Source organism: Aphis gossypii, chromosome 3 (genome assembly GCF_020184175.1).
Source record: "Aphis gossypii isolate Hap1 chromosome 3, ASM2018417v2, whole genome shotgun sequence".
Taxonomy (NCBI): domain Eukaryota; kingdom Metazoa; phylum Arthropoda; class Insecta; order Hemiptera; family Aphididae; genus Aphis; species Aphis gossypii.
In genome coordinates this window covers 7,295,541-7,312,656 of record NC_065532.1, presented here as the reverse complement: position 1 = coordinate 7,312,656, position 17,116 = coordinate 7,295,541, and the positions used below count along the sequence as shown (strand labels likewise).

Sequence of the window (17,116 nt, the reverse complement as noted above, 5' to 3'; positions counted from 1 at the left end):
CCTATACACACGTATATTGCACACACGAGAATTATATAGTCACACTATACTATATAAGCGTATACGATTTTAATATTTATAAGATTTATGCGACTCACCGACACGAGATCTCACGCGTCCGTGTGAGTTTGTTTTTTTTTCTGTTTTGTTTTAAACGTTTTCGGCGTGTCTGCGTTTGCAGTGCAGATTGCAGATAATACTGTATAGTGTATAGTCTACACTCTATAGGTAATATTATAACTTAACGGATGCTGCGCCGGGGCTGTTTCTTGTCGAACGAGATATTTGCGAATAAGTTAATAATAGAACTATTTTCTTTATGTCAGTAATACCTATATTAATTATATACAACCTGCATAATATAATATTGCACGTGTCATATTATATATTATATAACATATATATTTATGTAATTATTTTTCAATATTATTAACAGGTCAGTCGTAGTGACGTGATGGTAACTTTATTAACTGTAATTAAGTAAGTCACAGTCGACGAACAAAAGCCGCGGTGAAATTTAAAAACCGGGACATTTCTACAGTTTTTGGAAACGACACGATAGATGACGTAGCTGTGATTCCGTCTTAACTCTTAAGATATATAACGCTCCCCCTTTTCCTCTGATGTATCGCAATAGAATACGCATAGATAGTTACGAATAATATTGATATTAACATTACTCGGTCGCGAGTTTAAAAACACAAACAGCAGTTGGATCGATAAATCGGATCTTTGTTTCATTGCAGCGAATAAACCTAGCCAAATATACGTTTTCATTTCCACCTCTTGTCGATTATCAAGGGTCCCTGTCTAATGTTTGGTCGATGATCTGCGCAGTTCATTTCTGAATGTTCTCCTAACGCCAAAGATATCCTACATTCTTTAGGCAATCTGTCGATACGGTTTAATAAACTTTCCATGAGTAAAATGTTTTCGGAGTCCGGCATGATGTTTATCATATCTGCTTTTCGTTCATCTTCGGTGCCCATTTCAGGAACTCGCACTTGGTCTGTGGCAAATAATTTCCACACCTAGAATTATTTAATTTATTAATAAAATACGTTCCAGTGTAGTTTTTTAATATCATGGCAGTATTTGTATAATATTGTGGAAAATAGATATTAATAATGACGAAATTAAGTATTCTTATGATTATAACATATTTTACAATCATTTATCAGAAATTTAAAACGGGCCGTACAAATCAGCGGTAACTTAATCATTTGTCATGCTTCATTAATAATTTATGTTTACATAAATACACATATTATTGGTTTAGATGATTTAGTGAAGTATTAATTATTTATTATCACATTTTTAAATATTTTCAAAAATTTTAATTAGTGTTACAATAATATTAAAAATTTAAAAACCCAAAATAACAAAACATTACATAGAAATATTGTTATATAACTATAATAGTTATAGGTATATTGTATAAGCAATAGTAATATATTAAAACATATTTAACGATTTGTTGAATCACCACACAAATCAAATATTACGTATATTTAATTGTTATCAATATTGATTATTATTTATTAATGAAATTTGGACACTTTTTAATTATTTACCTGTAACTTTATTGTGGAATACCAAGGTAATATTAGTACAACCAATAATTAAATAAAAAATATATTCACTTAAAATTTAATAGTAAATTTATTATTAAATACCTTCATAAATATTTATTTTTTTGATATTGATGCAAATACAAAATCATTGAAATTAAAAACATTTTCAACTATATTGATTTTTGCACGTGTTATTCTCGTATTATTATTTTATTTTATTTTTTTTAATATTACGGAGATTTTAAAATACGAATGCAATTTAAATTAAATTAAATTATATAATAGTACCTTAGAGTTACGTATTACCGGGGTTCGAGGTTCTAGTACCCAATTATATTTTATAAAAATATATAAAATTAAACATACGAGATGTAATTCAAGATGTGATTTCCTAGAATATTTAATTTAATGTATGTATAATAGATTAAGAATTTTCCTATCATACTTTTCTCATAAACGCAGTGACGTTCTCATCTCCCAGAGTTCTACTTAGTGATATTATAAACTCTGTGGTTTTTATACACTGGAGCCCGTTGCCTAATTTAGACTCGGAGATCATCGTCAGCATAAGGGCATTCACTTGCCACGCGATACTGCCCAAAGTACAAGCGTCGTTGAACATTGTTTTCGTTAACGGTCTCGTGGCTTTAAATTCTTTTAGATGCATGTAGCATTTAATCCGCTCGTACTGAAGGTACAGACTGTAGGTGGTTAATTCGATGCCATTTAACTGCCTGGAGAGTTTCTTCAAACAACTCCTGTGTATAATATTCGTTCATATTATTATATTAAGTATTATACTCGTAACGTTGAAACTATACACGGCGATAGACATAATATTAGTGTGCAAAGTGTGTGTTTTATTTTTACTTCGTGTTTTGGTTTTTGATCCCGAAATATGACTCGTGAAAGACGTGATTGTAAGCGTTTTTCTCGTCGAAGCTCGAACCCAATATGAATAATATCCTTTTGTCGTTCATTTCATTCGACCACTCGGGTATATCCCGATTCAACAAGTACAGAGCCAAACCGAATACTTCGTACAAGGTGTTCACCACCTTCAACGGTTTAAATCGATGTTCTTCCATGTATTTCATAGCTAGTTCGGCTTGTCGTCGAGCTAATTCGATTTCGCCGGACAAGCAATATTCAACTATTGAATTAATATACTTGGCAACTTGTAATTTGATCAAATCTTTGATTTTTCGCTGGTCATTAAGCTGGCGTTTTGGTCTTAGACATTCGTAAATATAAAATGGTTTTTTTCGGTATAAATCTTTCTGCAACGAAATATTTTTTTAAATAAGTTAATGTATACACTATTTCAGAAACATAATATATAATAAGTATTCAACAATAGAATTATGCTGTATAATTTTTTTTTCCTAAGAATATATAGATTATACATCTTACATTCTTAAATATATATATTTACTTTGGCTGTTTCAAATGTGTGAACGACGTTTTGGATTTGTTCATAAACTAATTTATCATTTTTATTGTGTTTAGGTAAAACATCCAGCTGTTTTCTATAAAATCTCACGTTTTGTACTATGTTCCGTAAATAATATGCTTCTTGGGTTTGTTCAGTGTGACTTTTGTGAATATTATTTAATTTTTTAGAATTGTTCAACTTTTCGCATGCATCCGAGTCGAAAAATTTTCCATTTTCTATCATTTTTAATATTGTTTTTTTTAAACAAATCATCATTCCATTAACAGGTAAATAGTTATCCATAACTTCATTGACCTAAAAAAAAATGAATATTTTTTTTTAAAAATTTTATTTCTCAAGTCTTATTTCATACTCTTAAAAACCAACTAGCAACTACTCTTATACACAATATGACTTTTTATTAAATTAGGCTTTAAATTAAAATTTCAATCCAAACAATTAATTTTCATTTAATGGTACAAATATGTATATATACAGTATTTTTTTATTTAAATTTTAAGTTTATGTTCATAAAATTTATTTTTGAGTGAAAAATAAATTGAAAGTTTTTATATTATTATAGGTAAATTGCACATGTTATTAATAATAATTCAGTTCAATTATTTTAAAATAAAGACAAAAACAAGGTTTTTATTGTTCATCGGAATATTATTCTAATAATAAACATGTTTAATGAGGTTACATTTTATTATGTTGTAAATTTGTAATTGTAATATTATATGTATCCAAAATAATATTTAACACTTAAACTTCTAGTGGACATTTTCAAATAGCAGAAATTGTTGGGAATATAATAAAAACTGAATTCATTGAATAATGAAAACTTCCGAATAATTGTCAATATTTCAGCGATCAAGAAAGTCTGATATTTGAAGGTTCTATATATTATATTATTATTTATTACGATTTTGAAATTTATATTGGTTTGTTTACTTTCAGTAATCCTTGATTACAATCAAACGACGTTTTCCTTCGCATAAAATATCGACTGTAAGTCATTAAACTGCTTGCAAAGTTTCCCAATTTAAAGTTTACACTAGCTTCGTTCTCAATGGTTTGGAGTAAATCAGGATCGTTTTGCATTGCTTGAGTCTGGTGTTTTGCCGCTTGTTCGGGTTGTAACAATTTCTGATAACATTTACTGAGTTTGACGCGCGTTCTAGTGTCCTCGGGGTCATAGTATAAGACGGTTTCATAACATTTTGCGGCTTTTTCGTAATCACCTTTCTGTTCAAACTTTTTGGCCACCGCAATAGTCACTCTTAACTGATTCAACCATTCCGGTTGTGGTTTTGTATTCAAAAATGCATCTAATTTGATGTTCAATGCCATGTTAATATTATACGAGAAATCGTGAGAAACAAATACGAATTTAACTTACCTATCAAAAAAAAAATCGAAACGTCACAATATATAATATTATATAATAATATACAATTTTAAATATAAATTAATTTTCTCGAATTTTGACGTCATGGCTACATAGTTCATAAATCTGTTGAGCAGTCTAAACTAAATTGTAGTCATGTTTATTTTGCTTATAAGAACATGATAAAATATTATATAAAAACAAAATAGTATATTTATTTAAATTTTATATAATAATCGTAACAAAAAATTAAAATAAGAATTTAATGGTCCTACTATAAATAGGTATAAAAGAAATTAATTAAATTTATATGTACATTTTTTATATATTTTATGTATATAATTTTATATATTGTTTTTATTATGTTATCTTTATTTATGTTTATGTATAAAAAAATATGAATAGAATTTATGAATTTATCGCAAGAGCTTTTTTCGTGGAATTATGAATTACTCATGTTGGATTTACATTATTTCAATTTCTTTGCACTTTTCAAGGTGTACATACAGTACAGTCAGTACCCCTTACATAAAGTTACTCGTTTTATCTACAGTCAGCAGGTATATATGTCATATTATAAGGTCTGATCTCTGTTTTCTATTTAAATATTGTTTGCGAAAAAAACTTAAAAATGAACTATTTCATTCGGCCGGGCGATCCAGTATGAACACACCCATGCAACGATCAATTATACATGTCAACCACGGATTATTATCACAGCAGTAGTGAGATATTATTTAAAATTGACGCGTTTGGACAGAATACTTTACACATTTCTAACGGTGGTAGTGACTCCATAAATGTGCATACACTCGCGTACGTATATGTATACATAGTAATAGGTTTAAGGTACGTATATAATATTATTTTATGGCATCGCAAGAACACCGTTGGATTTTTTTTTTATATTTTACGACCACTGTTATTGTTTTTTAACGTTCCGAAACAATACAGGAGTGTTTACGCGGGCGAGGTTGGTTTTTAATGCTTCGGAAAAATTGTTCCAAACAGCTTCTCGCACTGCAGCGGCACAATCACCGCCTCCACCACGTCCACCGACACTCGGATAACGTAATAGTCCTATAAATGATGGTTTATCGTTTGCCCGTTAGTTCGGAAAGTTATCCCGGAACGGCTGATAATATTTCATCTTTGCAGCAATTCGCAGTTCGAAGGACACAAACAGCTTCTAAATCGTTTTACGGTTCAATCTCCGGAATCTGTGCGGGATTCGTTTTTTCTGTTTTATTTTTGTAGAATTTTTTCTTGTTAATGTATATATATATATATATATATATATATAAATATATCTTCGATTTTGATCGTTAACTTAACGTATATGAAATATATCTACAAAAACAATACACATTACAAACACATATTGATACTATGTAGCATTGTAGGTGTTATAAATAAAACATAATAGTATTCTTTTTTTAATCATCTAAAGTATTTACAATAATCAAAACTACTAATCTGTCGAGCTTTACTTGTTGTGATTCATTAATTGTATACTTTCAAATTTCATCATGTATTCGTGTTTTGAATTTTTTTAATGAATAATATCTACTCTACTTTTTTATTTTTATAAACAATTGTTTTAAAAGTGTTGAAATCAAAATTTGAACAAGTAGTATTTGAATTATTTGAATTTGTTATACTAAAGGTTTTGACTTATAAATGTTTTTAAAAATTATCTAAGTATTATAAATATTACACCTATTTTGTATTTTAACAAAACTATTTTTAAACACTATAATTGATAAATACAATATTTACAATTTCAAAATAAGTACCTCCATCAAAACGTTCAAAAACATTATCCGCTAAATAATATTCGGGAAAAAATTGAGGGGATAGAGGCTACAATTTATAAAAATAAGTTTTTGTATCATCCCACCGGACACTTGGACACTATTAAGGACACTTGAGTATAGTAAGTACGCATAGCGTATAAAATAGTTCAAAATTAAAAAAAAAGGTTTTAGGGGGTGTTGAAAAATCTCGAAAATCAGAATTCAAATAAATGTTGGTGGTAAGCGTTGCTCAGCAAGTCGTCCCCCGTACGGCAGGGTCAGGTCGGCTATCGCGTCATCGCCACCCGAGTCAGTCCCAGTGCTACGTCATCACATCACGTATACTCGTACTACCCACTGTCATGTCTATATTATATTGTGTATACTCGTATTGTGGTATACGGTCGTGCGTTAAATGCACTCGCGCGCTGCACAATTCCCAATCACGTGTCCCGTCGATCGGATACCTACATTATGTGTTATTGTCATGACGTAGAGACATTGGCGACATCGATTGTGATTCAAAATATTATGTAATACGAGGCAACGGCGTTATTCATAATTAATACAACGCATATATTATAACAATAACGACGTACCGGGCGTGTAGAACGCGCATTACGAAATATACGGTGTACCCATATTATACACCGTTATAATGTGTCGCGACGGTGGCGGTGTCGGCCGATGACTGATAACTGCGTCGTGCAGGGGCCGCGCGGGTACACAGGTGCGCCGGCGGGGACCGTTTTTCAGGGAAACTCAAGCCCTGTGTGCGAAAACGTGCACGGCGGGCACGCCAGTTGAAGCCACGCGACCACGGCGGCACACTCCGACGATATCACCCCCAATGAGGTCAAAATCCGTGGCCAGGCGACTCGCCAAAGGTAAGGCAACGCATTTTGTGTGTTTCAACACCTAAATATTAAGTACATTTAAAACGAATAACGCACAACGCGCACTATCAATAATATTAAAATATACAATAAATAATAATTATATATTATATAGTACCATAATCGTTCATATGTGTACCTTCTGTATAAATCTGTAAATCCACTCGCGTGATATCATATTAATTTATATGCCTCATTCGTAGTACCTACTCATAAACCGTTTATAACATAATATTATGTATTTAAAAATATATATATACCTATTTTATTTTTTTGAAAATCACAAGTTTTGAAAAAATGTTTTTTTTTTTTTTTGGTAAGGTTACATTTGAGTATACAGATATTGAACCCAAAAATATTCATACGTGTATGACTTATATTAAATCAAATATTCAATCTTGTATATTCGATTTTTGTATTTTGTGACGAATTTCAAAGATTGTAGGTGGTTTTAAAAATAGACGACTCGTTGAAATATGTCTCATGGTAACAGGTATGATGGCCGTGAAAGAGAGAATAGAATCTATACTAAGTCCCTAATAAAGGTCAGGTATTTTCAATTTTTTTTTTTACGATTATTATTGTTGGGATGAATATTAAATATTGTAATCATTAAATAAAGTTGATCAGTAATCGAAGAATTTGTCTCTAATTTTCTATCGTTTATATTTCTATATACTATAATATGTATGTTTTTTTCATATTCTCCAGTAACTGCATTTAAATGATATTGTTGATAGGTTAGGATTCGTAGATTTGAGTTATTTTTTGAAAAAAAAAAATACTCTTAATGTACTCGTAATTTTGAAATAAATTTTTGTTGCTTTAACAAAGTAATGATTTTCGTACCACTCCACTTATGACCTTCCAAAATATAAAAGCTTACATGAAATTAACATAAAAATTTAAATTTGTAGCTTTATTATATTATTATGATTTACTTTCACATTTTATAAATCGAATTGAATGTTAATTACTAACTATTTATCCACTTGTCATACACAACTTCGTTTTAATTTTAACCGTTATTGTTATTGTTATATATTGATCAGTGATCTATTGGTATTATATATTTATATATTTTTATTGCTTAAAATACATAATATAAAATTTATTTGATGAAGAAATTTACTTTTATATAATAATTACATTTAATTTCTGATTATTTAGGCACTATATTTATGTATTCATTTTTATAATTAATAAAATAAGTTATACAACCCTGGTTGACTGTATTCCTCAAATGGCTCAAATACTTAGGAAATAACAGTGATTTTGTATTATGCGATAACAGTTAATAAAATGTATATAAATAGAACAAACAAACGGCATACCCAATATAATGCTTTTAATTATTTTCTCAATTTCATATTTTTGCCAAAATTTAGGAACTAAGACAAAAATATACACAATAAAAAAAATAAATAAATAATAATGTTACATTTTTAGCATTGGTAAATTCAAAAAATTTTAGTTCATTACTTTATTACTTTAAACATGACTGTTTATAAGTTTGTTAGTAACAATCACTACAATTGAAACAAAAAACTATATGACTGACTACCTATACATTATTTTTTATTTTCAAAAATTTATTGAGAAATTAGTGATTTAAGTATCATATAAATCAAAAAAAGTAATATACTATACATTGTTTCTTGACAGGGTATAATAAGTTTACACCAAGTAAACGTTAAGATTCTTATCCGTCTTTCTTTTCTTTTTCGACCACTAAGACTTTCGAGTTTATATTTTATAACTCATATACGTATCATGCATGATTATCGAATAAGCGTAGATTCGTTTTATATATTATATCGTATATTAAGTGCTAAATGACAAAAACAAGTATAATACACCAATGTTATATTAATTAATATAATAATTAGTAGTAGCAATAAAAAAGTGTACTTTGGCTGTCAACGTAAAAGTCGTAACCAACGCTTTAAAACCATAACTCGGGTGTTTCTAGCGAACATTATCATTACTTAAATAATTCTGAAATTCTAGAACGGAGGGTGTGACTAGCAACAAATGGACTATAATACATCTTATTTCAATAATTATTAGACCTGATTCAATAAAATAATTATGGATTTGTTAAAATTAGATCGGTTCTTGATCGTTTATTGTTATAAAATAAATCAATGCAAGCGAGTAAACGGAGTATGACAACGATTGTCAATAATATTGTCACAAATAATAACAATACATTTATTATCAATCAACACAATATAATGTTCGGAATAGCGAATTACGCGTTAATTGTATTTCTTTCTAAATTCACGGATTGTGACCAAAGATTTTATTATACAACAATAATTATTCCACATAAATGATTTATGACTGGTAAACAATCAAAACCGTCTGTGAAATATATACTGGGAAACCGAATGTGTCGTTTATTTGTTTATTGATTTATTTACTATCGTATTATGCATGGGCGGTTTTAGAGACTTGATTGGAGTGGGCTAAGTTATAATATCATACCGTAGTGTTGTATTATTATAGTTTATTTATACTTCATAGTATAGATAATTAATAAATACATACGACATACTCCTTGCTACATACATAATACATGTACCTATGTGTCCATATTAATTGACGGTTTAATACGTCTAAATTTTAAGAAATGTTCATAAAAGTGATTAAAAAAAAATAAGTAGTGTATTCAGTCATTATCATCCATACGAACACGAGGTTATACTGATTTTGCGAACGTATAAATTATTCGTAAATGACAACAAATGTGTATTAAACTGTTTTTATAATGGTCATATGGTTAAAAATATTTTGCTTAAATACTAAAATTTAAAATAATTGTAAGCATATAGAATAAAATTTGTGTAACTATATAATACTTTATAACAGAATGACCAACGAAAAGCGATCAAACTTTCTTATCAAGGTAAATATTCGTGTCTTTAGTACAATACAATAGTTTATAAACGGCATTCAAACCTATACTTTAGTATGCACTATTTGCAATCATTTCAGATATTATGCCGAAGAAAATAAAGAATTTTTGTTGGCGGCGTGTTTCAGAAAAGATAAATGGGTAATTTTTATAAATAGAAATTCAAATAATTTAATTATTAAAAACAAATCTAATCTATTATTCGATAGGTATACTTTTTAATATTTTTTATTTTAAATTATGATAAAAATCATGAAACTTAAACGCTTCAAATTTTAAAAATTTAACTGCTTATCTACATTATTGACAGAACAAAAAATAATAATATTGTGTGCGTCATTGATTGGGACATATGATAATAAAAATGTAATTTTTATGGCAGTAGCAGTCGTTAGACCAATAAACATACTAAAACTTAAGACTAGTTTTAAATGGACTATAGAGTTTATTTAATATATCGTAGTAATAACTAAAAAGTAGGAGGCCTTTATTTTAATTACAAACACAATAATATTTAATTTGTACAAAGCACACATATTTTGAGAGCTGATTAAATGTGAAAGTCATTAATCATTATATTATACACACGAAGCCATATTAATTGTAGGTACCGCTTTATAACAATATATTAAATTTTCAACTGATTATAAAATTTAATTATTTGATTACTTGCGATTATTAACGTGTTTTTGAGTAGAACTGAATAGCTCAAAACATAATTATGTTTGCAAATTTGCAATATTATGTTTGTTAGAACCACCGCGAAACTAAAAATGTTAATTAGCTCTATGATGTTGAGTAACAGTTTTGGTTTCATTATACGTAGAGTATATAATAGTAAAGCCCCGCTAGAAACCAATTAAACCAAAGTATTATCGATGCAATAAATTATCGCTACAACAAAAATGTAGCAAGTTTCTTTTTTTTTTTGTTATTTAATGGATTAAATACTCCGCTGCATAGCCTAATTAATTAATAAAGCTAATTTATACATTATGGTATTATATACTATTTAAGTGTATGATATTAGTGTACAGCATTTAACTTATATAATACAGCGCGCGAATATACTATACTAACTCTAATTGTGTTAGCTGAAATTTTTCTAGGTAAATCTATTTTAGCTTATATGTAATAATAATAATTTTTAACGTGGGCGGACCGCAATCGGTATCAAATACCTACGCGCGAGCACTGTTATAATAATAGTAGCCGCAGTGTAAAATCAGTGTAATATTTTATTTTCATTTTGTCGAAGTGGGTATATATTATAAAATCGTGTGCCGAAAACGGGTGCGGCGGCAGTGGTCGATCTTCTTCCTTAACATATTATACTCGGCATCATGTCCTTTCGTCCCGATTACGATTTAGATTCCGAGAAAATGTCATCGTTACGCATTATCGGACGCTCTGCAGTCGTAACGTCAATCGGCAAACCGAACCCCCAATCCACACTAACGCCGACACCGTATCATTATGTGCACCTCTCCAAAACACACAAAAATAGTATTTTGTATCTTTCATTTTCTTTTTCTCTCTTGGCATATAATATATAATATATATATATATGTATATATGTATGAATACACACATGTGTTCGGACAGTAGCGCGTAAGGACGGCATAGGATTTTTCTAAGGGGTGGACACTGTGGTGTCCGGCGGATGTGTCCGATTTCACGACCTTCGATGTGTGTGTGTATATATACTTTATATGTGGGTGCGTGTGGGTGTACGGCGATATTAATCATCGGTATACATATCGTGTTTTGTATACTCCCGCGTGCGCGCGCGATCCCTTGCGTTTCCCACCGGTCTCGCCAAAAATTCTGAGAAGATCGCGCAATCGTAAAAACTGACGACCGACACGTGTGTGTCTTGTTCCCGAATCCAATCAATTACAGCCCTGCGAAATCCGAAGAAAAAAATTAAAAAGGGACACTGTATAATAATATATACCTACTTCTTTCGTATACATCCAACGTAAAGTATATATATCATACAGCTCGTTAAATTCACACCGTCGGCGTCGTGTAGACCAACTGTCTATTATATACGAACGCACATTTATATTTCGCCGTTTGGATACCACGACAGTTCTACATATTATTCGCGTGTGATACGGATAACGATATGATACGTATTATTATATATACCGATAAACGTATTTACGTATGACAGTAAAGTATATAGAATTCTACCCGATGTTAACTTTAAATTGCGAGGTGTTTTAAGTATCTGCAGGACGATTGTTACCGATAAAATTATGTTAGGTGAAATAAAAATGATGTTTTCTTAAATGGGACTAAAATATTCACTTTTGTTGGGCCGCTTAGTATTAAACAAAACGAACTTTTAAAAGAACCTTGACATTTATTTCCTTAAAAAGTATTAACGTTTTTTGAAATATTATTTTTTACTCGATTTGAAGTCATCATACAACTTTATCGCAAAACAAAAATAAATATTTTTAGTATTTTTACCATTAACAGTCTTAAAGTTTTTATTCCTTCGATAAATATATAATATATCGTTTTAAATTTATATCGCTTTGTAATGATTTTAAATTATGTAATTACGTAATAAATTTCGTATTTACATTTAAAAATCACTTTGCAGGTATACATGACACGTAATAGTATGAGCACGGTTTGTGATAAGAGATGGGTATACAGTATAGATAGTGAAACTGCAAGATATATTATTATTATATTGATATTTTTTATGAAAACGACCGAGTGGTGTAAAGGAATTTTTGTACACTTCAGATGGAACGGCACAATAATATTAAAATATTTACAAAATCAACTAAGACTTTCGAAATCTCTTTGACTAGACCGTTGCCGTTGAGGGTTGCATTTGAGCGACGTATATATAATAATATACATTATATCATCTAAACCTACTTCACGGTAAATGAGTTCACACACTTTGGTACGGAATAATAAATAATAATAAAATGTTGTGTAAACGAAATGCGTATATACTTACACGATCCTTTGAAATTTATATGGCCAACGGTTTAATTGAATAACCATCGGTATGTAGGTTTATGATAGTTAACTGGAGTATATCAAAATGAGAACAAAAAAGTACGATTTTAATTCAACTGTTGGTACATAATTATTATTACGTTGTAGCGTTGTGTATACCTATACGAGTACTTAGTCCGTTTTATGTCGTAGGTATTACATGTTAAAAGAATATTATAAAACAACATTTTATTTCAAAACCATTAAAACATGTAAATTTATATATATATATATATATTATGTGTGTGTGTGTGTGTGATTAAATTTTATTTTTTAAAAGTTATTAAATCTAGTACTTTTCTTTCGTTTTATCATTTAATATTTTAATATATTATAGGTACTAACCAAAACAAATATTTTATACAATAAAAAATTTCAAAATAAAATATCTAATGATAAAAATGCGGGTAGATATATTGTATATATAAACCGTACTCATATTGTAAACTGTAAACAATAACTATCTTTATTTATTTATTATATGCACAGTGCACTCTAAGATAGCTATTTGTTAGTTTTATTTTGATAAGAATTTAGGTTTTTTATTTGCAAATAAAAATGACAAAAATGTCTTAAACATTATTAGTCATATAATTGTTATTTTATGTTAATTATTATTGATATTTTTCTGTCTGCCTATACTAGACCCTACCGTATTAATATTCAAAGTCTTCAAATACATACAAAATTCATTATTTCATATGGAAATTATGTATATTTTTCAATTACCTACTTCAGTTCTGTATATATAAATAATAAATATATATACATAATCGTAAGTAATAATAAGTATAATAAAGTAAATTAAGCTCCATTCAGTATACGTATTTTTTATTTATTTTAAAATATATTACTAAAATGTATACAATTCGTCAAGAAAACTTTTAGAAGATAATATAAGTCCATATTAAGTTTTATCTACGCTGTAAATCGGTCTATTTTTCAATAAAATTTCCTTAAAATTATAATAATATTGCAACGAACATTTCCCCTTAAATTGTTTTATTATAATAGCATATCATTTTATTGCGGCGTAATATTTTACGAATGTTTATGATATTATAGATGCACATGTGGGCAAAGGACATTAATCGGTTTACTTAATAAAAAAAAAATGTATTTTTAATCTAGTTTAGAGATGTAGACTATTAAACAATTATAGAGTGACGGTCGAACACGAATAACGTTTTCGAAAAACTTTCAAAATCTAATTTTTATTTCTCCCCAAAACCGACATTAGGTGACATTTAATGGACCCTTTTTTGAGCCATATCCATCAGGCACTACAGATATATACCACATTATTATATTTAGGTCTGTGCCTGGCAATACGGACATGCGGTACACCATCGTATATAATATTACAGGCAGTATGCACACACACACACACACACACACACACACACACACACACACACACACACACACACACACACACACACACACACAAACTGTCGAGTCCGACACTCGTAATATTATATATGCGATACTATACCATCGTATGTATCACGGTGCTGCCGAGTGAGTACTAAATACAGGAAGTCTCGTCGTTCGGACTATCGGACACGGCAAATCCGTCTTCGGTCTTCGCCGAGTACGATATACGCCTTAAAAATAGACACGGACGCACGTGTGCGCTCGGACCCAGCTGCCGGTCTCGCCGGTATCATATATTACTATTATTACTATATACGTGATATTACGAATAATAATAATAATAATAATAAGTATATATTCTAACGGCCTTACGCGCGACGTGTGATAGGTGACGACCCTCGGTGGAGACCGAGAGACGTCTGCTGACCAAATGACCGCAGCACGTTCCGATCGTAATTAGCGAGACGGGTGCGCCCGCCGAAATCTGCAGCAGCACCTCGTCGTGAGTTAAAATATACACAATTCGTATGGTATCCTTATGTGTTTGTATATTATATGCATAAAATGGTACAATAATTACCGTCTGCTGTGACAGACGCGCGCGTTCACGATTTTCGTCCGAAAATATATATAACAATCTCCGCATAGCAGTCACCATGGCCGCACGAGCGTATATTATTATTATTTATTGTTATTTATTATGCAGCCGCACGTGTGACATCGGAACGCGCATAGTATGCACGATGCTGCGATGGACGGGCCGGGGGAAAAAAAAGCGCCATTTATATCGCGTACACTCCGACGACATCGTATCAAATCTGTTTCCAAAATATATCGATAACGATAACAACGAGACGTTAAAAAAAAAATATAAATAACACGATGCAAATCATGTTTTTTAATTTTCATATACTCGTAAATTAGAAATCATCGTAGATTCTATGTAAATTCGTTTTTCGAAACTGCAGGTTTCGCACTTTGATTCTCAATTATTTTCCGTTGCGTTTATTAATATTGTTTGTCTATAAAATATTAGACGATTAGTAATCAGTTTAATAAAGTAATCGAACGTTAAGTTGATATTAGCTCAGTGTTTTTTGGATTCTAATAAAAAAAATGTTCTTGTAATAAATGACCCGTGGTATAACATTATTATCAAAGTTTTGTCCTTTTGTTGCTTAGCGGTAAACAACGACAACGTCGCTCGATCTAAAATAATACTCGTGTACTGGCTAGCTGTATTATAATGTACTATGTATACGTTTCATCCGGTTTATGATATGATATTATAATATATCAAAATTGAATTATTTCACTAACCCCTAATCTAACCGTACAATAGTCGGTAGGTATACATTATTATACACACAAACTTATGACATTTTCTTTTGACCACTCGACTTTTATCACACACATACACTACTTATATATAAAACATATAATAATAATAATGCATTAATAACAGCGGTGGACACGAAACGTGGTGCGTGACAGTGTGTCTCCACAATAATTCCCCGACGTCGTGCTACAATCAACGGCGAGAGGGTGGCGAACGGGGGTGAGGCGGGGGTCCTGTGTCGTCGGCCAATCATTAGTGTGTACGGCCGTCCGGAAGGAACAGGGTTTCCTGAAGAGATAACACGGTAGCGACACGACAGTTCACGTGCGCGATTATGACGTGAGAGGTATATGAAAAAAAAATAATAGCCAAAATAAAACAAAAAAAAAAAATCGAAATGAGAAAAAAAAATGGGAAATTTATCAAACGACCAGATCTGGTGTTGTCACAAAGTTAAATAAAGAGAGAGAGAGAGAGAGAGAGAGTACAAGCAAAGCAACCCTGATAAAAATAAAAATACTTAGGTATACCTACATATAATGTATATATCCAGTAAACGCGCAGCAAAGACCATTAAAACGTCGGTACGTGTGTGGGAACGCTTATACTATAATATCTTTTATTACTCGAAGGAACGGCCAAAGGACGAGTTATTGAAGCGTTTCACGTTGGTCTTTTCGAGACTGTTGTAATTACTTATGCGACTAGAGTCGCAGGTGTGGTCGTCAAACAAACCTAACTAGATAGTATTTCCCAGTGTAGTAGGTACACCTAATTAAAGAGTGATCGATTCACTTCTGGCGGGCAAAACGGAGAAAATATGGGAAATTCTGATTCGAGAAGAGTTGAATTTTCCTCGATGAAAATTGTTGGTCTACTAGGCGATGTACGACACAGAAAACCTATGGTTCGTATGGATCAAAAACACAGACCACCCCACATCTATGATCGCATCTACAGCCTGCGACCACGAGTTTAAACGTGAATCTGAATAACAATAAAATCAGATGATTGCCGAAGACGTTAAACACGACGATTTTGTTATACGACGGCGAAATCACGAAAATTCTAATACCGTATGATGATGCTGTTGTCATTTAGGTAAATATTTACTTTAGATATTATAATATAACCTGGACGGGAAAACCGCATTAGTCGTTCTCGCGTTATAATGATTATTAATGTTTGATCGAAAAATCCGTTGCCTTGTGGGTATGAAAATGCTAAGCACCTAACAGAAGACCTCAAAATATCCTTTATGAACACCGACCGACAGCCACAGTATGCTCGCAATGCTGTAATATGTACCCATTTATACATGGTTCGTAGACTATATATAATATGTATATATATACGATG

The 17,116-nt window shown here is 30.6% G+C and overlaps 2 protein-coding genes across 2 annotated transcripts in view; one reads left to right on the top strand and one right to left on the bottom strand.

Annotated features, from left to right (window-relative positions):
* Window positions 1-436: 436 nt before the first annotated feature.
* Window positions 437-4,536, bottom strand: LOC114119327 (outer dynein arm-docking complex subunit 4-like). The gene is made up of 5 exons (XM_027980839.2): window positions 3,964-4,536; window positions 3,010-3,324; window positions 2,445-2,854; window positions 2,020-2,332; window positions 437-1,031 (listed from the first exon to the last, which is right to left on the bottom strand). Exons 1-5 carry the CDS (start codon window positions 4,360-4,362, stop codon window positions 774-776), a joined length of 1,695 nt encoding a protein of 564 aa, XP_027836640.2. The 5' UTR covers window positions 4,363-4,536; the 3' UTR covers window positions 437-773.
* A 2,422-nt stretch (window positions 4,537-6,958) lies between these two features.
* The window catches only part of LOC114130638 (histone-lysine N-methyltransferase PRDM16-like), a 98,851-nt gene continuing 88,693 nt past the window's right edge, over window positions 6,959-17,116 (top strand). The window contains exon 1 of the mRNA XM_050203138.1: window positions 6,959-7,082. Within this exon, the coding sequence (XP_050059095.1) occupies window positions 7,046-7,082 (37 nt within the window). The 5' untranslated portion in view covers window positions 6,959-7,045. The remainder of the gene's footprint in view (window positions 7,083-17,116) is intronic.

What these genes read in the sequence shown, in the direction of transcription:
- LOC114119327 (XM_027980839.2), bottom strand. Translation starts at nt 4,362, where the DNA reads ATGGCATTGAACATCAAATTAGATGCATTTTTGAATACAAAACCACAA. An exon ending in ATCAAAAACCAAAACACGAA is followed by an intron (nt 2,333 to 2,444) that starts GTAAAAATAAAA and finishes TATTATACACAG; the next exon opens with GAGTTGTTTGAAGAAACTCT. An exon ending in TCACTGCGTTTATGAGAAAA is followed by an intron (nt 1,032 to 2,019) that starts GTATGATAGGAA and finishes AAATAATTCTAG; the next exon opens with GTGTGGAAATTATTTGCCAC.